The sequence below is a fragment of the Seriola aureovittata genome, chromosome 20 (assembly GCF_021018895.1).
Source record: "Seriola aureovittata isolate HTS-2021-v1 ecotype China chromosome 20, ASM2101889v1, whole genome shotgun sequence".
NCBI lineage: Eukaryota > Metazoa > Chordata > Actinopteri > Carangiformes > Carangidae > Seriola > Seriola aureovittata.
Window position 1 is genome coordinate 6,933,000 of NC_079383.1, and position 24,456 is coordinate 6,957,455.

The window sequence follows — 24,456 nt, forward strand, 5'->3', positions numbered from 1 at the left end:
ATGGTTCTTGTTATTTGCTTTACAAGGAGCTATTTTTATGTTGCTGTCAGCTTTGCTTTGTTAGACAAACTCTCCTATTCAGAAGTATTGACAGCCTTGACGTACTTAATCCTTAAGTATAGTATATTTTAGTAACATGTTTTGCTTATAGTTACTTCACTTGGATGTTTGACCTTCATCATCATGTATGTGCATGAGTTTGTTTTCACATTTATATGCTGAAGTTTCTCTGTGCTCACCTTAAATCTGACCGGACAGTTAACTCAAACAAGCAGGACTTTCTGACATCACAAAGTTTAGAAACCAATTACGGTCCAATATGCAACTTACATGGTTGCATATGCAAGTGTGGTCCAAACATGGTCCAATATGCAAGTGTGATTCGGAAACCTAAAACCTCCAGCGTATATACATACACTGAATGAAGTTTCAGTGAAGTAGTAGACATCTCAAGTACAACAGTTAAATGTTTGAAAATGAAAAATTTGGCATATTCATAGATTTGGAAGGAGTAGATATATGTTTTGGAATTCTTAACAAGATAATTGAACAATAATTTGAACTTAGAATTTTGAACTTGGAAATACTCTAGTATAGTACTTCAGTAATGTACGTAGACATATTCAAACCTTCAGTGGTGAAATGTAACTGTTTATTTATTGAAACATTAAACCTAAAAAATACCTGCCAAAGACTTGAACAATGATTCAGATTTAGGTTCATGTCATAATCATAATTTCTTCAATTACAATTTTACTTCAGCTGTAAAAATCAATGCTCTACTGGTGTTTTTATATTGGTCCATGATGTGCAGGAATGCAAGACATAAAACAACAATACATTAGAAGAAGCAATATGTATCTTTATTATGTGCTATGTACATATTTTACAGTATGATACAGCAACAATACATGGTAATGCTACACAGTCAGGATTGCACGGTTTTAGAGTTAGGCCACAGCGGTTGGGTACCGTGGTTATGAGACATAACGCTGAGTGTACAGTAAGTACAGCAAACATCTTTGGCTTCAGTGGGATAACAAAACATGGTCATGGAGCATGAACACAAACTTCAGACAACAAGGGGGCAGGAGGGTGGATGACAGGTTCTAATGGATTTTCAGCCCAGAAAGAAAGACGTATTATATGATTTTTTTTATTCATGTATTGGTGGCTGGGATGTTTCTGTTCAGGTTCATACAGAACTTTCCTCGTGTTGGTTCAGGAGACTGCATCCCAAAACCCCTGCTGGGCTAAGACTTTCCCAGCCCTGAATCCTGTCAAACGCTTTTCCCCACTTACACAGTGTGTGCCTACGCATGTGGACATAATCTGTGTACACACTGTATATGAGGAGATAACAGTGGTGTGAGCGATTTCTAATTCATCCTCTAATTGGCATCATTTCTCTCAGTCTATTAATTTGTGGTAAAATTAAACTAGTCCTCATTTTGCTGTGGTTGTTTATAGAGTTTCAGACCGCCTCTCTCCCTCCTCTCCTTATAATACTGAATTTTCTATTCTCCTCCCGCCAACATACAGCAGCGGCTTTTTCAGCCTACAGAGCAACGGCATGAGGGACAGAATACAGAGAGAAACGGAGAAGACAGAGATTGGATGAAAGATAGATGGGGAAAGGGAGCAGTAAAGAGAGAGAGAGAGAAGTGACATGGTGAGATAGAGCGAGAGAGAGGGGAGCTGACAGAGAGATGGATGCAGCCGGGTCGTCGAGGTGAGGAGATGGTGTAATGATTAGATCACAGATACCCTTGAGCCTTCCTCCCGTCCCTCCTGCACACAAAAATCTGGAAGCTCAGTCGGAGGGGAGGAAGGCCTGCAGTTGTAAATGGCCCTGCTGTCAGAGTTCATCTGGGCGGAGGAGGGAGTGCGGGAGTGGATTACCGGAGTCTGCGATTAAAGAAGCCTACTCTGCCTCTCCAGTTCTCCCAGGACTTGTGCTGGATCGCATTTGTGCCGCTGCTGCGCTGCAGCTCGCTCTAAGATCTCCTAAAGATGTTATAAATGTATTGTCTGACTGTTCAGAGACTGCAGACATTTCAGGAAGCAGGAGGGGAATCATCATCATCATCATCATCACCATAATCATCAGGGTTCCTACTGGACATGAGGGTTCTGGAATATCAGTTAATTTTCAAAGGAAGTCAGGATAAACATTGTGGCCATATATTATCTTAATAAAAATGTCATATTAATTTTCTCAGATGTTTTTCCATCTGCCTACTGTTTATGCCTGGATTTTTTGTACTTTGATACCTTGGATTTGTGTTTAAGGCTTCTTTGTATCTTCACAGCAACAAGTCTGAGGCTTATGCTAACTGCCTCCACACATATTGTTCACCTCCTAATCATATGATGTCATCTCCAAACTTCAGCATGTTGAAGGTGACTGCTTGGGGAGGAGGAGATGTGTTTAGGATGCTTCCATCTAGTGGTCACTTAATGACACTGTTGATGGAACGAAATAGGAAAAGGGAGACGACACAATGCAAAAACACATTATTAATATGACCTTTTCTAACACATTTCTTCAGTCCAATAGTTAAACAATATGACTGAGAACAAAAATATTTTGTCATATATATACCTTAAAGGCATGGAGTGTCAGGTCTGGCAGGGGGTTACTCATGATTTTCAAACATAATGGCTCCATTAAGTCCATACAAAAGCATATCTTTACAATAGATTCTTACTGAGATTCACAAAATATATTTCTGGCACAATACCCATTGAAGACATGGCAGGGGAAGATGATGGATTTGGAAGGAAACAATGTCCTGTGTTCTTTTACCAGAGGCAGGGTCCCCCAGTTAGTTACACAAAGGCTCTTGTAGTATTTAAACTTCAATTGAACACATTACTACACCGCATTCTCACTTATGTGCTAAACTAGGGACCGCATCCTCATAGTAAACTGCCTCAGTGACAGATATTGTATTTTATGTACAATGCATTTTAAATCATTACATAGTTTCCCATGAAAAGTTAAGAAATGGGTGATTTTTAAAATGTCATGCGTAGGTGTGCTGAAGTATCTGAGAAGGAGCAGAACAACTTCAAACTGAAGAAATTACTGCATTAGTTGAAAGTGTTTTTTTGACCACTTCATAGAAAGGACTGTGTGTATGTGACATTGGGACATGTGGAGAGCCCTGTGACTGCTGCCTTCCGACCACAGTGTGAACAGAAATCTCCATCTGCAAATTCAATACTAAATTCAATATGTACATATTTTTAAAAAGGATTGTGGTTTATAGTTTTTTTAACTGCAAAGAAACTCTGTGGCTGAGGTTTAAATATTGCTGCACAAAGCAAACTGTTAGGGAGTCTTCAGTCTCACCTCCAGACATGATTTGATCACTACTTAGGATGTGTGTACTCTGCTGTCTTATTCTGTCTGACTATATATTGGTGTGTGTTGCACAGCATATTTTCCTGTAAAGGTATTTATTCCCTCAAATGTGGGAAAATCCTCTTTCACTGGGGATTAAGGATACAGTGTGTATAATGCATACGGGGGGTGAGGGTGGAGTACAGAGAAGGAGAGGGGGTGAGAGTTATGACAGTGAGCTGGAAGATGTGAGAAGTGGTTTCTGAAGAGTTCTTTTGGATTGAAGTTCTGAATTCTTGAATACCTTTTCAATATTTGATGTTTTTCTTGCCAAAACAAATCTTGCAAATTGCAAGTGTTCAGTGTTTCTGCCAAAACTGTGTTCTTGAGAAGAAAAATGACTGAAATAGCAGTTAAGGCAGGAGACACTAAGTCTCCACTAACCCCCAGGAAGATGATGTTAAAACATTTTGATGCATAATCTGGTGAAAATGTTTGCTAAAGTACAAATCTGGGTGTACTGTATATCCTCTCATAGACAGCCAGTGCATCATATCTGTAGGTAATGAAACTGAAAAATACAACTTATGCTGAAAAAAGCTAAGAAAGCAAGATGGACAGTGGAGAAAAAGGAAAGAAAAAAAGAATAAAGTTTGGTTGCTTTTCTTTTCTTGCATTTTATGTTACTGGGGCAGGTGGCTTGTTCCCCGACACTAATGCCTCCACTAAGATAAACCCTCAGCGAATGGGCTCATGTTGACAGAGCTGCCACGGATAAGAGCAGAGGATCGCTAACAGCCAAGACAACTAAAAACATGAGAGGCTGCGCTGCAGATAAAGAATGTAGAAGGTGGGAGGAAAATAGGAACAACAGCGATCAATTGCTGGCAGTGTGCAGTGATGCTATCTGACGCCATCCCTCTCTTACATCTCCTGTAAGAGCGTGTGTGTGTGTCTTTGTGCAAGTGTGTGTGTGAGTCTGTGGTGATCATAATCTGAAGGGGAGGAGAGGTGGGTGGTGTGGATGTGTGAATCTGGGTCATCAAGTCATCAATAACCACCTGCATTAGTGGAACATACACACAGGCAAGGTCAAAACTAACAGATCCTTTCAGAGTGAGAAGGGGATGAAAGAAAAGCTTTACAGTATGAGTCTTTTCAAGCTCAGATGGCTCTATTTCCACAGGGGTATGGATGGATGGATGGATGGATGGATGGGAGACTGGCATTTGAGTATCTACTTTTGACAGGCTGGCGACGGCCGACTTGGCAAGCAGAAACAGGTGGGAGTTGGGGGCTGGCTGGGGCATAGAAAAGTAGGGAGCGCAGGGTGAATTATGGATGGACAGATGAAGTCGGGGAGGGAGGAAGGGGTTGTCTGGCGAGGGCTTGTGTCCCGCTGACAGGCAAGCTGCTAGTTGGTGGAGTCACTTAGCCTCACAGAGTTGACCTGAAATGATCAGGCGTCTTTGCATCTGCAGCATAGTGCACCCTTTTCTCTCCCAAAGGCCTCTGGGATGGTTGTACGCAGCAGAGCTCCGTGGAGGAGAATGAAACCGTAACACTGGAGCAAGCAGCAGTGCAGACGCTCACTCTGTTCGTCACTATTATGTGCTCAGTTTGCTTACTCCACTGCTTCCATTCTTCTTTTATCTTTCTCCAATTCCCATGGCTGACCTTTCACTCCTCACCCTCCTCTACATATGTGGATGGAAACCAGCCCACCTGAGGGGAGAGGACGGGAATAAGTAAATGAGTTTGACTGAACATCACTTGTAATTTATTATGTACCCACTTTACCCACTTCCCATAGGCTCTTTTGCTTTTTCTAATTGTGGATTTCCTACATGTACCAGAATACCTTTCAGCAGCAGTTTACTGTATGTATAACCTTGTAGTATATTTTTTTAACACAATGTAACACAATAAAGCTGCGACAAAACATTTCAACTTCAGGTTAACAATAATAGACAGTTTTGAGCTGATTTGTTCCATCACAATTCCCTTAGCAAGCTGAAAAAATGTCTCTGAGCCCAAACCTAGAAATTTTCCAAACCAAAAAATTGTTTTTGTTACCTCTGGACGGAAGCAGGCTAGCTGTTTCCCCAGTCTCCAGTCTTTATGCTAACCTAAGCTAACCATTTGCTGTGACCAGCTTCATATTGAATGGCCAGATGTGAGAGTGGTATTTATCTTTTCATGAATCTATTCCTTTAACTGTGAGATAGATAGAATTAAAAATGAAAGTTAAAAAAATTTTAACTTGGAAAAATTGTCATTTCCAACAAGTGGGACGGTTTTTAAAGTTTTTAAACTGTGGACAGCTTAATTTAAACATTTCAACAAAACACTTCCATCTAAAAATGTATTAAAACACATATTAGAGGTAAATATCCTCTCTTAAAGAAGTGCTACATGTTATAAAACCTACGTTTATAATGGCTGCATAGCTCTTGTGTTAATATAAAATCTTCAGATTTTATCCCATGAGAGCCAGTCAGCTAGTTCTGGTGTTTCATTTAACTGAGATGGTGGTATAAAAGACAGAGAGAGCCAGCTGTTTTTCCAGCCAGCTGTGCCAGTTGTTTTTCCTTGCTGAAGGCTCTATAGAGACACAAGCAGCACTCCACAGAATATGCACACAGTCTTTAGTTTGTCGCTAAGTCTCAGTCTCTGCCAAGCTGAAATGTGTCTGAGTGGGAGTCAGTACATACGTATATTTCCCTGCATTTAGAACCAGGATCTTTTGCGTGCTGCATGCCTGATTACAGAGCGCTCTCGGTATTGGATGAGAACATTTTTTGCATTTAAGTCATACAAGAGCAGCACATGAAGTCTTCAAAGTGAGGATATGGGGGAAATAGAGATGTTGGAAAGGTGTACATTACAGACTAAATCTGACATAGTCCCTTCCAGGTACCTGTAGACAAGAATATCTGCCTCAACCTGTTTGCTACCTAAAACTGGAATTATGAGAGAGACCAAAACGAGAAAACAACAAATTAAACTTCTGAAACCTTTCTCCATGTAGGCATTTTTCCTTCCTGATTATGATTTGGTGATTGGAGGCTGTGTCGTCACTCACCCTGCCATTGACCTCGCCCCTCCACCAGCCATTGGCTCCTGACTTTGTGTAGATCTTAACCACGTCTCCCTCCTGCAGCGAGAGTTCCCGGGTGTCACGCGAACTGAAGTCATACCGTGCTATCGCCACACCAATCACTTTGGGAGTAAACACTGGAGAAGGAGAAAATCAGTGAACAAAGAGATGAGATTTACCGTATCCAAGTTTTATAATGAATTTACAAACATAGAAAAAAACATCAGTTTCAGCATTAACACTTTCTCACATACATACATACACACATATATGGAGATGCCAAGTAGCCACTAACATGTGTGGTTAGTTAATAGTTTTAGATACAAGATCTCAATAAATATGTTTACATGCACATTCATATTCCACTATCATTCCGAATATGACAATATTGGAATTTGATAAGAATCATGTAAACAGCATATTCCATTTGGAAATTCTGAATCTGGCCCTTCCGAATTTTACATTTTCAGATTAAGTCATGTGAGACATGGCGATATTCTTGTTTTGGGAGCATTCTTTGAACATGTATACAGCACAGTTGGAATACGCATCTCAGTCGGGGTTTTTACGGCAGTTTCCAACACATGGCCTCTTGCCTGTTTAGGGTCAGCTCTGTGTATTGTACACAAACCAGCTTGCAAAGCTGGGGTACAAATGCATGCATAAGGGAAAAGCCCACATTTCTGGACAGAAGGAGAAACGCACCTATTTTTTAAACATTTTGAAAGACTTGGATATCAACAAGTTTTTGGATATGCACAATTCTTTCATTGTAATATTCATTGATATTCATTGTCATTAGCTGTGTAAACAGCTTAGAAGGAATATTGTCTTTTTTTTTTCGAAATATGGGCAAAAAAAAATTATTTTGTGCAAGTAAACCGTGGTGATTGTTTCACTTGGAAATGGCCTGCTATCATTCCCATACTGTAGCTTCTAAAATAATTCAATATTCAAATGATTTTAACCAGTTACCTATAGGTCTTCACTTGTGGAGACAACAAACTACTTCTTTCATGGAGATTAGCTGCTACTAAAATATTAACACCCAGTAGTTGCCATGGTTACTTGGTTAACGTCATTTAATTAACTAATGTTAACTTGCTTATATGGCTGACACATTGGACCTGATACATGATAAATTGCTGTTTAATAATTATGTAAACTGAGAATAGATTTTCTATATTACATTGAACCAAAAAAATACAATAACCATCTTCAGCTTGGGGAGCTACTCTGAACTGCATGAACAGTACAAGGTCTAAAACACCCATTTCATGTAATCAAATGAGAATAGAAAGCCATACTTATAAAGGATCGGAAGTTAAGTGTACTATATTGTTCATAATTAAAATTGTATTTAGAAATACTGTAGCTCATGCAACCCAGTTTATTTGGTTTAAAATAAGAGGAATTATATACATTATATTCTGTCTTTGCTCATACTCTGTTCTACCTGTGTCTGATTATCTGGCCTCGAATGAAAAAGAGAAGTATGGCCCAGTTGCCACAGGGACTTGTAGTTGTGTAGTCCATAACTTTAGTTGAGATAGTGCAGCTAGAGTGTTCTGACAGCCCCGTGTGTGTGCGTGTAGACATTCTGTCGAGGAGACAGCGGTATGAGAGACAGACGTGGGGCAGGTTAGCTAGTTACCACTGCTCCATCCCACCCTGTCGACTTTCTTCCTGCTGCAGACACTGACTGGTAAGTCAGACTGGGCTGAGCTGACAGCTGGAAATGGAATGTCAGACCTCTACAACCTGGCTGTGGGGGTAGAATATCTAGTATAGAGGAGATCTGTGTATTTGGACACGTCCACCTTTACTTTGACAGACAGACACACACAAGCACACACACCAAACTCTGCCACAAATGCCGCTGAAAACATTTCAAACACAACTCTTTTCTAAGCTGTGTCTGCCTCACACACTGGCATTTACATGCAAAAATGTACACACACACACACACAACCTCACATAGAGTACATGCATTGCTAAAATAAACAGCCCCTATTCTTCACACAGGATGACATGTATGTGCACAGAACTATGGAAGAGGTGAGATGGTACAATGGGAAGCTAGATGGCAGATAAAGGCAGAGATTTAGGCGATGATGTGAATGCACTGAGCTACAGCCAGCATGCTAAGCAGCCTTCAACATGAAAGGAAAGAGAAAGAAATACAGAGAAAAGGCAGAGAGAGAAGCGATACCTGTACCTGACCAGAAGGGAGCAGAGGAAGGAGGTACAAAGCTGTAGCCGGCAGGAGTTACAAAAGAGAGGCCGCAGAGCAATGGGGCTATGGCAGGGCAGGCCAGGCAGGGAGCGGAGAGATGCGAAAGGGGAGAGGCCAGGGATGGGGGGATGATAGGAGGAGAAAGAAGCAAAGGAGAAAAAATAAAACAGTTTTTAAAAAAATACCAACTCTGAGCTTTTTTTTTCAGAGATACAAAAGAACAGTCGCAGTTTGATAAAGAATAAATGACGACAGGCGCAGGACGAGCTCTAGTGGCAACTCTCCCACTGATGTTCAGTGGTTAATTAATCTGTACCCCACAAACTATTTACACTGATCAGCCTTATGTGGGCACTGTAGTTAGAAATCAATTTTTTCGCTCACAAATGAGGGTTAGGACCCCTGCTTTAAATGAAATTTCAATGCTTGTGTTTCACAAAAACTACAGCTATTGCTTTATGACTTAAGGTCAGGATTTCCAGTATTGAAAGACTATTACTTCACTTGGTATGAAACAAAATCTGCTATTATTCATTTACAAAATACACTTCCAGGCAGGAGCAGTGCTGTAGTTAAAAAATAATGCTTGTGATAACATGTTAGTGATATCTCACAACATTTTCATTCTCATTTTCATAAAACTTGAAAAAAATACACAGTTTATGTTCTGGTGCTAGAAAAATAAACTGAAAGACTAAACCTAGATTAAATGTCAAACACTGAAGGTCCAAACACATCCATGCCCCTGCTAGGTTTAGCCGAAACATGAAGTGATGAAGAAGGGATGTCTGCATCAGTAATGGAGGGCGACATCTTCACTTGAGCATTTAATAGGGAGGAGCATGCAATGTACTCACAATTACAGCATAGGGAATATATGTCTATTTGCATATTCATAAAGACAATCATCCAGCTGTAATACAGCCACAACTGCAGCTCCACATCTCTTTCACAAATTTCCTGACAGACTAACTGATCAGTGATGTTGCCTTATTTCATATTCTTTCATTACCGTACTTTCCAATGGTATCCTAATTGCTTTTATCTATAGTTTTGTCTGGATCTCACAATGCCAACAGTACAGATTTCTCTGCTTTAGAAAGTGTAACTGTACCTTTATCTTGCAAACAGCCTGAGAAATAACCCACCTCAGGCCCACTGCGTTTGTATTTCTCTCTGTCTTCCAGTATTTCTACTGGCAGAGACTGAAAGAAGCTACAGGCATTGATCCCGTTCCAGCAACGTCTTCGAGCTGGCAGAGTTAGTGCCTTGCTCTCGGGAACAGAACTTTCAACCCTGACAGTATTTGTACTTTAGTGTTTATGGATAAATTTGAGTTCATTGTTATTTTTATAAGTCTCACAGCAAATATGGCATGAGTACAGTCAGCAGAAAATGCTGATGCTAGACAGGTTTTTCTAGGTAGCAGTGTTACTGAAGTAGAAACAGGCTTTGTGGTATAAATTGAATAACAGTAGCAGGCCTAATGGATGCCAATGAGTCTGTCTGAAAAAGTTTAACTGGGGTGAATGAAGCTGATGGAAACCTGATGTGGGAATGAATGTACTGCACTATCTATCACACAAAACACATTATAAAGAAAGATGTCAGAAATCAGGGAGATTAACTCTGGCTTCTGTCTGAAGTGGCTGTTGACATTTCCTGTTGGCAAGTCAATCAAACAACTACAAACACCCAATTCAAAAGTTCCTCAACCCACCCTTGCACAGAAGTCTGCACTTCAGCCACTGGGAATAGAAAATCCAATCCCCACAAAAGCAGATAAACGCTCAAACTTTTTGAAAAATTTGCCGCTCCCAACAATACTGTTGGCAAGTCAACAGGCCTGGGTTATTGATATGCTGTAATAGGAGCAGAGCTCCAGTGGTTTTTAAAATGAATACTAATCAGCGCACTGAGAGACAGCTCAGCAATCCCTAATGGTGTCTAGGTATGAGCAATATGAAGAGCGATCGCCTTCCACTTCAAACAGCCACCAAAACACCAGCTGCATTTTACATGCTTCATTTTTGCAAAATCTGATTTGTGGACCACACCAGAATACACAATGTGAGCTGGTTGACTAATATATGAGACTAAAGCCAAGTACACACACACACGTACACACACACACACACACACACACACACCAGAGTCCCACACATGCTGTTAGCTGAGACTGCTCCGTGGACATTTATATATTCTTTTATATTTTGGGTTATCACTGGTATTGTTGCTATTGTAGTTCACATATTGGCTAAAATGATCAATCAAACACTTCTGTCTTCTGCAAAACTGTCAACAAAACATGAAACAAAGCCTAAACATTAATTAGCCGTCCTCCAGCAGCGCTTGAGGAGGATGGAAATCAAAACAAAAGAGTCATTTAAAAGTGAAAGAGAGAAAATGAAGTCTGCACACCAGGAGGAGGCTGCCTACAAGACACACGACCACACCGGAACAAAACAGATTTGGATTGGAGCTGTCTCCACTTGTGTTGTGACGCAGAGTTTGAACAACAGGCCTCCCCTACGACAACCAAACAGCTCTTTACAATCTGTTCACATTCCTTCTGCTTGGCACGTTCTCATCAGCAAGCCAGGACTTTTTTTCCCATTGCACACAGCAGCATAGAAGGTTCAAATGAAACCTCATTTTGCCACTGATTGTGATAAGTCATACATTTTCCATTTACCAACTGATGGGCGGTGTTGCTTTGCCTGGCTCACACACTGGGTTTAATACCTTTTGCTTCTGGCGTTGCTTGAAACATTCAGCATGTGTGGATGTTATACAGGGCAAGCAGCACTTTCTGCTTCAGTTTTGGAGGTGGCAGACAATCAAATGTGAGTCTTTCAACCTCTTGGCAGTTTTTCAAACTATTTCCCACGTGACATTATCAAGCCAGCCAATAAAACAAAGAATAAACGTCATTGATACTGATACAGTTTGGTCACAGAAATGCCATCCCACACATGTTAAACTCCAGGTCAGGAAGATCGCAGTGGATGTTGTGTTCCCTCTCATTCAGCCCTGATAAATAACATCTTCTACCTGAATATTGAGAGAAATCAGGTTAGAAAGGGTAATGACTGACAGAGTTGCAAGGTTTAGAAGGAGCAGCAGCTGCATGCATAAATAGTCATCATTATGTTGCTCAAAGTGTTGGGTGACAACAGCTGCTTTGACTTGAGGTGTTGTCAGGTTTCTTCAGAACTGAACAAACAGCTCATTCTTACATAGGTAAAAAAAAAAAAAAAAAAAATCACACAAAGCTCAGATGTTAATTCAGACAGTGCACCACAACATCCACGCCAACAAAGTTCTGCAATAACTTCCTCTATTTCAAAAATATTTTGGGCTCCCTAAAGTGTAAAATGATGTTTGAGGCAACATTCTGCTGCTCAACTTCTGTTTTCAGTGTTAGTGATGGTTCAATAATACTGCATTTTTAATCTCTTATAATGTAATATTGGGCAGTTAATTTACAAAAAAATCAATAACTTTTTTTAAGTATGAATAAAAAAGTCTAAAAATAGTTGTAACATGTCCATATGTCAATTATGCAGTAAAGGTTGCCTCTACATCAAATTTAAATGTTAATCACATGTTAGATGTGAAACATAACTAATAATGGATGGTATTATTTGAATTTGCTGTAACATCCAGTAAGTGCAGTAAATAAGACTGTAAATCAGATTATAAATGGTCTTGACTTTGGCTAACTCACTCAAGGTTCAGATTATCTCACTCCCCTGAAACCCAAATTAATTTGATCTTCAGGAAAACGTCCAGAGTGTGTTTATCAAATCTAATAACGTGCTTAGTGGATTCTCCAACCTCCTTCTGACAGCTGAGTCAAAAACAATTAACATCAGTGGAGAATGAAGCGTTTTTTAACAACAAATAGCTGTGCAGCTCTTTTAAACTGTGAAGACGCTCCCCAGTGAATTAAAGCAGAGTGAGAGTTGGGAAGGATGACAGATAAGAAAGCAGAAAAGGTGGCTGGAGAAATCAGCAGAGCCAGTAACAGTAACAACATTTGTTGTTTCCAGCTTCTCCAATGTAATGATTTGCTACTTTTATCTGTTCTGAAAGTCTTCCAACATTTTAGATAAAATTGTTATCCCTAAATCAATAAAACAAATAATACATTATTTAATAATGAAAATAACCATTAGTTGTCATGGCCCAATTATAATAATGGGAATCTAAAGGCACGGTCTAAAGTTTTCAGTTGTTCTTTAATTGATTTAGACTTGTGGCCATCTAAATCAGAAAACTAACCGTAACTGAGCAGTTCTATGAGAACCAAAGGGGACTAAAGTCATTAAAAAAATTATTTCACTGTCTTGCAGTTGCAGTGGCCAAAAGCTGTCTGTAATTTAGCTGAGAACACGACCAGCGGGAAGGATATAAGGACATCAGAGTCCAAACATATCATGAGCTTAAAACACACAAATATGGAATATAAAACTAGTTATGAAGGTCTCAGTATCTGCAGTGCAGGCGGAGTGCTTTTACTTAAAGAAATGCATCACGTTGGCAGGCTTTTTTTTCTTGTTACGCACTGAGAAAAAAAAGGTTTTTAATCTTCTGTCTGTCATTTTTACATTAACAACTGTTGCACCAGACTTTTTAATCCAGTGATACTAGCTATCATTTGCTACCATCACTGGATAAAAAAGTCTGGTGTGTTAATGGTGGCTTGATTCTATTATTAGAAACTCTTCAGGTCTACTCACTGTTGCCACCCGACCGGTTGAGGCGGTGCACAGCAGCGTTCTCCGGTTCCCGGTAAGGAAACTGCAGCGTGGTGTCCAGACTCCTAAAACCTTCTCTCAGGGAGTGGTGTTTGTAGTATTCGATCAGTTCCTGGATACACACACACACACACACACACACACACACACACACACACACACACACACACACACACACACACAAACACACATAGATACAGACAGATATAAATAGGTCAACAAAGTAATAAGATAACTGTTAACTGTATTTGTGTTTACTGTGTGTCACATTTGTCCCGTTTGTAAAAATGACACATTTCTAAATGTATTTTCAGCATTTGAGACAGATGTGTAAATAGTACAGATATTACATGAATACACTCTCAAATCATGAAGAGTCTGCTTGAAAACTGAATCTTATTATTAGCACAGTACCTACTGCTTTTAACCTGCTGTAGATGTAAAAATGCTATGAACATAATGAAAGAAATTAAATGTTTCTAGGTTTGAGTTATTATATCTTTACATTAGACAGAGATTTTGATCAGGATAAAAATATGAATTGAAACTAAATGTTATAAAAAGTGTTTGTACACACACTGATATTCAAATATAACACTCAAAAACATGTTTTTAGCTAATCTGAGATACAGAAAATCCAGTCCTGGCATAAATAAGATTGGTGAACCTTTCCAATATGCACTGGACTCATCTGTAATGCTGAAGCCCTCAGGCCAGTATAAACACATCTCTAATCATGGCTATTTTTGTGCACACAGCTAAAATAAAATTCAGGTTTTGACACTTCATTAAGCGAACACGATGATTTATTTATGAATTGCAGTGGTGGAATTTGAAAAATAAAACAGACTCACTAATATGCTTCTGAACTTCTTGTTCTCTGCGATGTAGAAACAGCCCTCCTTGGTCAGGATCTTTATGTGCTTCACGTCGTTGTTGTACCTGTGAGCCATTGAATAAGTTATGAGTGTAATTTCCCTCTCTGATCACCGCCATCGATCGGTGGCCGGCCCCTGGCCCCCGTGGAGCACACAGCAGTCGGTGTAATGCATAGAGTCCCAAAGGTGTGTGACACATGAATGATGGGTGGTCAGGAGAAAATGTGCGCATGTGTGTAAACCTCCCTACTCCACTCCAGGCCCCATACTTGAATTGCATTAAGAGTGTGGCTGATCAAGGTCTGGGGCTGGATGGGTGAAAAGCTGTGGTCAGAGTACAGAAATCATTCATTCACAGAGTTGATTTATTAGTAATTATCCAAAAGTGTACCAGTCAGCTACTTCCTGTCCTGTGTGAAAGATTCTTTATGTAAGTATCAAATTATTCTAATAGCCAAAATTAGACATTTTAAAATCCTTTACATATAGTGGCTTTAATCTTTCAGTGGAGATCTTCACGAACAGACCCATGAAAATTCACTTCAAAGCTCCCACTCTCCCTCTGCAGGCTCTACCTGACCCAGTTACGATGAATACAGTTTGGACACCTGGCCTGACTCTGGTCCTGGGCCAGGTCTTGGTTATCAAGAGATGAGCTGGACTTAAGAAGCAATCCTGTCTCCTACAAACTAAGTTTATATCCAACTCATTTGCAACAGAAAACACGTTTTGTAGTAAACATAATTACGACTGGAATATGTTTTCTATCAACGTCATGAGGAAATGTTATTCGTTTACATATTCACAAATATATTGATCGGTAAAATGTTCAGAGATGTGTTTTTTTTTCCACCAGAATATCGGTCATGCAGCACAAGAGTTGCTGATTTTAATGTTAAAGGAACTGTTTAACATTTTTGGAAAATATCCTCTCCTCCATTCACTTTCTTGCTGAGTGTTGAAAAGATTGATACCTCACATTGTATATGAAGTTACAGCCAGCAGCTGGTTAGCTTAGCTTAGCATAAAGACTGGGGGAAGCTAGCATAGCTGTGTCCAAAGCCTACCAGCTCTTCTGAGCTCAGTAACAAGTTGTATTTTTTTTGTTTAAACTATTCAAAAACCAAACTGCAATAGTGAGAAGTTGTGTTTTTTATGAGGGATTTTGCATCAGATCAGTGACGTCCATAAAAACACAAACTGGTTTTTCGTAGGGATTAAACAAATGAGATATAACATATTCATTAGTGAATTTAAAGATTCTGGTAGGTGGATTAAATGAGCATTTTTTCTAAAATGCTGAACTTTTCTCTTTGCTAAATAAAACAAAATGCAGACTTCCAGAAACTTATTTCAAGATTTTAAAATTTAGAAAGTGTAAGGTTTAATGATTCAAAGAGTCAGATATGCTCTCTATTGTGTGTGGCTACACAGGAAGCTGCCTCCAGTTTGAGAAATACACTAAGTTCAAAGCCTAAGCTTATTTGTAAAGATCTTTGGTCCCTTGGCTATTTGGACACAATCATCAAACGTCTGCTTGCTCTGCTGAGAGGAACAGGCTAGATGGCATTTTCATTTGTGAATAATAATTTTTAAATGTTGTGCCCACAGCTACGAAGCTACTCTTTTGTACTCAGCTTCTCTCTTTCATGGGGAGGTTTTAATAACCCTGAACAGTCTTACAGTCGTCCTCTGCTCTGTTCAGAGCTCCACGTCTGTGTGATGCCAGCAATTAAGACTTCAGCACAGAGGGAACCCGAAGGCACTGAAAGCGGTCCTTTCTGTGAGGTAAAAAGGATGCTGAAAAATAAGTTAAATGATGTTTAAAGGAGAGTTTCCATTGCTCACAGAAGCGTGCTCCAGCTCAGAGACTTGACTGGTGTCTTTTCACTGCCTGCGTTTACACTGACGTCATTTATCTTGAGCCCAGAGATAAGTCAATAGCACTGCAAGGTTCTGAAATCTACTTTGTTAATTCCTCATTGCCAAGATCAAAATGTCTGTATGCTTCTAATTATAAATTGCTAAGATTGTTTTTGTGGGTTCTGGGGTCAGAGAATAATGAATACTGTTTACATGTGTCTTCTTTGAGATGCTGCCACATTACTAGCATCTGGTTTGGTCAGTTTCACACACATCACTGTAGTTAACCACAGACTCACCCTCAGAGGAAAAGCACCTCATCCTGCTAAGGAACTATAAATGAATCGGTCGAATAGTGTCGTGTGGGATGTGTGGGAGTTACATCTGGTCAATACTGTGGTTTGGCTGAAGGCACCTGATGAGTCTAGCAGACAGAGAGACTGTCATGTAAAGGAGGAACAATAAAGTCTGATGATAGTTGACAGCTGAACCCGAAGACAAGCACATACTTCTCACCCCATAAAGATCTCCATCTGAATTTTACTTGTCTTTTCTTTTCCTCTTAAGATTGTTTTTTTTCACAAAATGTAGCAACAGATCATGAACTGAAGTTGTTCAAACTAATAATCTCTAATAATTCTCAAAGGATTGCCATTTTCAAAGAGCACTCGTACTATGGATGAGCACACAGCACACACAAGTTAGTTTCATGAATGAGTTTGAATAACACTGACATCATTGACCGAGGCAGAATCTTTACTGAGTGGGGTGGTAGAAACAGCTGACTCACTTTATGCTGATGGCGTACTCTGTGAACTCTCTGCTGCGATGGCGGACCAGGTAGGTGCTATTGACCCTGTTGATGAGTTCTGCTTCTGCCTGGAGCCTCTCCATGGGCCCCGCAAACCTACAACCAGGCACACACAGGGAGCCTGACCACCTGAAATCTCATTATGGAACATTTCTTGGCTGATCACATTTGTCCTGTAAAATCTATGTGATAGATCTGTAATTTGCTTCCAGGTCATAGTAGAGCTTCAGAGCTTAATTGTTAAAGTTCAATAAATAAATAATCCTGTCCCCCTGGAGCTGGTTTGGGTGATATGATCCTCAGTACATGTTAATTTACATCTGTATTTAATGAGTTTTCATCCAAGCCATCAAAAATCACTGTGAGTGAAGACTTTCACCTTCTTATTAAAAGACATTGTGAGTGAGGAGGCTGTTTGGTGAACATACCAAGGTTGAGAGGAGTAATCCACAGGCTTTGGGACCTGGAGCAAAGAGTACAAGTGGTCATCTGATATTGTTTTTGTTGTTATTTTAATCCAACATCAATATGACTTACTGCAATAAAGTCTTGTGCTTGGCTCTAGCTCTGCAGTACACTGTTTTCAAGTTGATGTTTTGCTCTCATATAGAGCAGGTGCTTTTACACTTGTACAACCTCAATAAAACAGCTAAATGCTCATCTTATCTTTACAACATTGTAGAAATGGTGATTACAGATAGGTCTTATATTCGCAAATCAGCTGGCCGGAGTCTGAATTTCATTTTATCAAACTGAACATGACAAGCCTGTGGTGAAGAGATGGTATATATAAAAGAGAGAAGAAAAACAAGCACTTGATACATAGTTCACTCAGCAAAGGTACAAACCATTTCTCCTCTCAGCTCTCTTCTTTAGGAAGCTTGTTCCTCATAAGATATGCTTTTGTTCTTTGCTTCTTATTGAACTACCAGCATCTCACAAGACCAGCCAGGTTCCCTGTGCTCACAGCATGACATATTTTTTTTCTTCTCATGCCAGGTAAAAAGACTCACCCCCTCCTCAGAAATCCCTAGCCATTCCCACGTCACTGAGCTGGTAGTAAATTCATATAGCCCACTACAAGCTGGTACTGAAGGCCCTAATGTAGCAAAGGAGTAGAAGGAAATGCTGCTTACACACGGGCACGGCTTCACGGCATCGCTTGGAAAGAAGCCAACCTCTTTCTTCGACAGGATTTTGCCCTGAAACCACAGAGAGATAATTGCATTATGTACATCTGGCTGACTCTGTCTCCATAATTCAGGAACAATTAGCTTGCAACACAGAGCAGAGCAAATTTACAGCCCTAGTTAACCATTGTTGAAATAATGGCTGGCAGGAACAGAGAAAGAGGACGACTTCCTTATTCCTCCCGTGGTGATGAGTCTTTAAGCAGAGCGTCTTGATTTATCAACACTGGGGAGGCTCAGTCCATATAAATAGGGGTTTTCTAGAGGCCATATTGTAGCTATCTCTTTCTGACTGAGGCTCAGGCGTTGTGGGCAGATGATGCTGTTTTTGTCTGTGAGCTGAGAAAATATTTGATTTATATGGGGCAATAATTCAGTCATGGATTCCATGGCTGCAAAATGACTTGTTTTGTGCACATGTATTGTTACAGTTCCACCACAGAGGTGACTTGCCTATAAAGAGCTTTAACATCCATGTATAATGACTGTTTTTGGTTTTTTATTAATATCTTGCGAGGGGAATTAAAAAAACAGCAGTCTCTTAAATAAACACTGTATTGAAATTTAATTTTAAACAGTTTGTTTCATTAAGGTTCCAGCTCCGAAATGCTCTTGAGTATATTGGCCTGCTTTACAGTGCTGTATAAAAATGTCAAATGCACATATGTCACAATACATTTTTGTACATGGTTGAGTGCAAATGTGCAGTGTTTGTACTCACAGTACATTGCTGTTGTTTCACAGCTAACATGCCCTGGCTTCACCTGCTTTATGTCTATAAACACTTTCCTCCACATGTTACGAGTCCTGGTCTAATGAAATTCAGTGGTGTGAATTTGCTGGATGTGTAAATGAGCATTATGTAAGACTATAGTGTCTGTAATTCACTGTCAACAACAGTGACTGTAGGCAAATCCAATTAGTTACTATGTAACATAAGAAGAAGCAATGTGTGAAATACATACAGTACATGTTGACCCACTGAAAACAATTACTCATCCCATATACATTAAAATAATAATTAATGACTAAAAATAATAATTAGTTTAAAAAATGGAAGAAGTTTGGTATTTTCTATAAAGAGCCCTGCATGATGCTGTTTGCAGTTCAGCACTGGAAACTGTCTGTAAATGATTAAGGTCACAGGTAGGTAGGTAGGTAAATCATGTATTAATAATATAGGACTCATGACCTGAGGCTAATCAAGTAGCCCATGATAGCTATGTAGTGGAACACAACCTAAGGAAGTATGAAAAAATGATAAAAATAATTTCACATAAAAAAAAAAATTTTTTAAGTATATTTTTTGGGCTTTTATGCCTTTATTTGATAGCACACAGTAGAGAGACAGGAAATAGGGAGGCAGAGAGGGGGAATGACATGCAGTAAAGGGCCGTCTGATGCGGGACCCGAGCCGGGGCCGACTGCAGCGAGGACTGCAGCCTCTACACATGGGGCGCCTGCTTAGACCACTACGCCACACAACGCCCCATTTGTGCCAATTATGATGGCAGAAGGAACACTGCATGCTTTCTAGCCATTAATTTGGGGATCCAAGACCCCTTGTATGTATCACACTAAGAACAAGTGTTACATTACGGGAACTGAGTGTCAGAGGCATGAGTCGTGTGCCACCCGTCCATTTTAAGCCCATTTTGTTGGTTTTGCGGTCGTCACCCATCACGTCCCTGCTACCTCTGGACATGTTATCTGTGCTTGTGGAAAGCAGCCCTTTCTGCTGCATCCTTGCTAAGAGTGTGATAATGATTATAGCTGGTAACATTGACAGAGTGAACAGATGGCTGCTGCTGAATGAAATGAAATTATGACGATCGATTCTATTTGTCACGCACCCCCAGAACAGAAATGATTATGGTCTGCTGGCTACAAAGGAGATGGATATTGAATGTTTGCTGACTGTGGGGCTTTCACTGCCTCCGGTTAAGCTGTTTTACAGGGTTAATTGAAATTTTTATCTATTTTATCTGTTTTGTATAAAGTACTGTGAGATTTGTTGGTTTCCTTATCACATGTCCATTTACAGTACAACTTAGGTTTATGCCAATACAGGCCTCTGTTAAAAAAAACACAATTATTATGATGACCTTCATTCTGTACACAACGATGCATCATATTTCCAGAAAACATCACATATCTCCTCTACCTGTGAGGATTACAGCACATGTTGTGTCACATAACAACAACCCTTGCATAAACAAACAAACAAACAAACAAACAAACAAACATTTCCTTGACTTGCTGCAGAGAATGGGTGTCTAACTTCCTGATGAGAGGCATTGAGCTGTATATAATAGCCTGTGGGTGTAAACAGGTTACAAAGAATTTTATTGTCACATGAAGCTTGTTAGTGAGACCTGTCTAAATGGACTAAGTCAGGGATACGAGTGAAAATTTTGTTGACCACACTTACACATATAAAATGAAAAGGGAAAAAAACACACTGACTATGTCTCATATGACTTATGAAGCAAAAGCAAAAACATCCTTCTAACACAGAACAGGAGGTCAGGATGAGGGTAAGACAGAAATTAGAGGAAATGAGAGCTTTAAGTGCAGCAGCTCCATTTGTTAGTCATGTAAAATATGTGATGAAGACATAGTGTGAGCTCTGACCTGCCACCAGGGGCTGTGAAGGTCGGCGCAGATTAATTCGATGATGTCACCTGTCTGGATGCTGAGTGCTGGACCAGAAGTGGGGCTCGGCACACCAAAGTAGTTCCTGATCACCAGCATCTTGGGCAGACCTGCGAGAACAGGGAGACGGACAGGGTCAGAGCCTGCTTACTGTCTGTGAGCCTTTCTGTATTAAGAGTTAACAGTAAAACACCTAGAATAGTGACAGTTATAAGAAAGTGTGAGCCACAAACTGGTCTTAACCACATTTACTGTAAACAGACCTAAACAGACCTTTTTTGTAATTATCTACTTATATTTCATGTTCCTTATTTTTGTGGGGTTTGAAATAAAGTGAGTTTATTCGAACTGAAAGCCTTTATTAGGGTGTTTTAAAGTCCAGAATGTAATCAACACTTCAACAAAGTCTCCTCTTTATACAGTGTGTGTGTGTGTGTGTGTGTGTGTGTGTGTGTGTGTGTGTGTGTGTGTGTGTGAGACTGCTGGTCTAAAGGTGCACGTCTGTCATTCTAAAGATGCGCCTTTGCTCTACTAAACTATTCATGACCCAATTACAGGCAGTAATGAGAGGGAGTATACATGTGTTCACACAAACATACATACATACACACCCCTCGTCACCTGTGTGCTGCCCTTCATTTGGACCCATAACTCATTATCATATTACAGATAACCCGCCCTTATCTTTTATCGTCGTAGAGTCGTAGAGAAAAGACCAGCAGTACAGCTGCACAGTGTGTTCAGGACCTCTAAGGGGGAATTTAAAAGGAAAATTCCATCAATTGATATTTAATGAAAACCCCTCTGCTGTTTTTCAGTGTAATATGTTTGGTAATTGTATTGTCTTTGGAGATACAGATTCTTGTTTACACTCAAGCTCTTAGGACTCATATGAGGACTAATGGGACGCTACTGCTCCACAGGTAACATATTACACATGGGTTTGCCCTACTACTAAAGGAAGTACATTTTAAACCAACTGAACTTGTTTACTGGAATGACCTCGATCTGATTTACAACATCCCATTATTCACCAAGAAATCACTGAAATTGAATCGTAATACATCTGTTATGAAGCACCTACCCATGCCAAACAAATACTGGCTTCGTATCTCATATGCACAACATAATCAAATGAACTGTCCATATCTTTATCTGCAGTGCATGGTGATAGAGTTGTGCAGGAATACAATGAGAGAAAAAGAAATTCAAGTGAGAGCAAGAAGGCAATGGTGAAGCTAAAACGAAATAATAGAGAAGTCAACAGCACTGTATTGAAAGTTAATACATCTATATGTGCCTTGCTTCTCTTTCAGGGTCTGTTCCAGCACTGTAGCACTGAGGCAGCCTGACGTGTGCTGGCTTGCCTGAATAGGACTTCTAAAGACACAGGGCCATGGAGAATTGAGTCTTGGGAGCATGAATTGCATTCCTATCCACACAAGGACAAGCCGTGTGTTAGTGCACCTTTGAAAACAGACAAAGAGAGCAGCGTCGAAATATTTTGAAACGCCAAGCGCTGGGGCAATCAAATGCCTATTGATTTTAATGCGTCTTCAGTCAGAAATGATTTTCTGCAGAATAATGGATGGAGGGGCGGAGAAATTAGTGTTGAAGCCAGGTTTATGGGAGATTAAAGGCCTTTGTTGTGGTGTAGCCACACACACACACACACACACACACACACACACACACACACACACACACACACACACACACATACGGTCATGCTGTATGTTTGTCATATTCTCTTGGAGAAAGACTGAGAGACAGAAAGCAATAGAGGGATAGAGGCAGGAATACAAAAGCTACATTTACTGCATTTCTACACACTCCTGGTAACTTACCTATTTTATGTGCTCTGCTTTTGGCTTCATTCAACTAAAACTGCTAACATGAGCCTTTCATAATAACAGATTGCGTCTCGGCTGCACTGATAAAACCAGTTAATAACTACCAGGTACGCCATTCTCTCCTATTAAGCAAGGTTACTTCTGACACCGGGAAAAGAAAATATGACCCCATGACAGCTGCAATTCATGTAAACCTACAACATGATAGAGGAAAATGTAACACTTTTCCTGCTTGATCTTGTTCATATCAGGTATGTGTGCAGGGCTAATACACGAAATGTGCACAATCAGAGAAAACTGTATCTCATGAAAGTACCACAATAACAAGAGATGGATCTGATAATAATCCTGTTACAAAGGTGTAAAGATGCAAAAGGTGCAGGACTAAGGCAAAATGTCAATCAACAGATAATGAATGTCATCATTGTTACAACCTATAATGAACATCATTATAAAATGAACACTTTGTGTTTTGGACTCTTCAAAACAAAACAAGTGAGGTGAAGACATCACCTTCGAATGTGTGAGGGGCATCTTCACTAATTTTTAACAGTGTTAGTTGTGTTATTTAAAGCCCTAAAAGGATGTAATAGTTTAAATTATTTTTGAGATGATTATAATTATAATATTTAGCTAATTAGACAGTTAACAAGAAAGAAGAAATGTAAAAGTGTTAAGTGTAAGAAAAAATACCAATTCCACAATTGGTCACATTTGGGACTTTTTTTTGCAGGGGCCAGTTTTTTAAAATGACACACAGTGTGCCAGGATAAAATGCCAGACTCGTAACTTGTCTTGGGAGCAGCAGTCTTACATTGACAACGGGAGAAAAGAGACAACAGAGGAGGAGGAGAGGATGAAGCGTACGTCTGGTGTGGTGTTGTGTTCTGAATTTCTCACCTGGATCTCGAGCTTTGCCCTGAAAAAATAAACAGAGAAAGTGACACTCAGACACATCAATGGGCATGCAGACACAAACACGAGTGCAGTGGCACACACAAATCACTGCCATGGAGAAAGTGCATGGTTTAAACATACCAAAACACAAGTCAGTGCAACCTCCAAGCTACTCTTCTAGCTCATATCCTACTAAATGAATTATTAGCCTGTTGCAGTGAAGTGAACATGTTCAAACACCCCTAATGCAGTGGATATACCACACACAAGATTAATATTTTACCACCGGCCTGCGATCTCCAGTACACAGACCACATGCAGAGACACGATACGACAGAACATCTGAAAACTCACTGGCACTCTTTTTTTAAACATCTTGGTGAGGATGGAGAACTGCATGTTTCTACACGGAATAGTACAATAGAATTGTACAACTGCTTCTACCAGTCACAACAATACAACACAATGTAATCATTCACACATTTGGTGAGCACTGCAGCAGAGCAGAACATGTTTCTGCAGTTTCACAAAAGTTTGGACTTTGCATTTTGAGTTTGTGTGTAGCACTTTTCACAGTACCTGACACCAAAAAAATTATTCAGGGCAATAATGCAATATGGACTCTTCTAAATTTTACCCCAGTTTTGTGTTTTTGCTGTTGAGATGGAATTTTTGCATAAAAGTTTTCTATACAGTGGTGTCAAAAAGTCACTGTGCATTGTGCAATTTCAGCCACAGTTACTGAAATAACACTTAAGTAAATTGTTGTAGCCCAGTGTAATTTCCAGTTTGGGGATACTGTAGCTGTAGATCGCACATCAGTTTCAGAAACAGCACACAGCTCAGGGTGAACCTGCAAAA

The 24,456-nt window shown here is 39.8% G+C and overlaps 1 protein-coding gene across 2 annotated transcripts in view; it reads right to left on the reverse strand.

Annotated features, from left to right (window-relative positions):
- Positions 1 to 841: 841 nt before the first annotated feature.
- The window catches only part of LOC130161174 (guanine nucleotide exchange factor VAV3), a 92,688-nt gene continuing 69,073 nt past the window's right edge, over positions 842 to 24,456 (reverse strand). Inside the window, exons 19-28 of one of the 2 annotated variants that reach the window (XM_056364229.1) lie at positions 23,599 to 23,617; positions 20,825 to 20,955; positions 18,137 to 18,202; positions 17,429 to 17,463; positions 16,980 to 17,096; positions 14,303 to 14,390; positions 13,431 to 13,560; positions 8,668 to 8,748; positions 6,435 to 6,586; positions 842 to 5,074 (exon numbers count right to left, since the gene is read on the reverse strand). In XM_056364229.1, coding sequence (XP_056220204.1) covers positions 5,030 to 5,074; positions 6,435 to 6,586; positions 8,668 to 8,748; positions 13,431 to 13,560; positions 14,303 to 14,390; positions 16,980 to 17,096; positions 17,429 to 17,463; positions 18,137 to 18,202; positions 20,825 to 20,955; positions 23,599 to 23,617 — 864 coding nt within the window. In that variant the 3' untranslated portion in view covers positions 842 to 5,029. The remainder of the gene's footprint in view (positions 5,075 to 6,434; positions 6,587 to 8,667; positions 8,749 to 13,430; positions 13,561 to 14,302; positions 14,391 to 16,979; positions 17,097 to 17,428; positions 17,464 to 18,136; positions 18,203 to 20,824; positions 20,956 to 23,598; positions 23,618 to 24,456) is intronic. The other variant, XM_056364230.1, reaches the window with a different exon arrangement.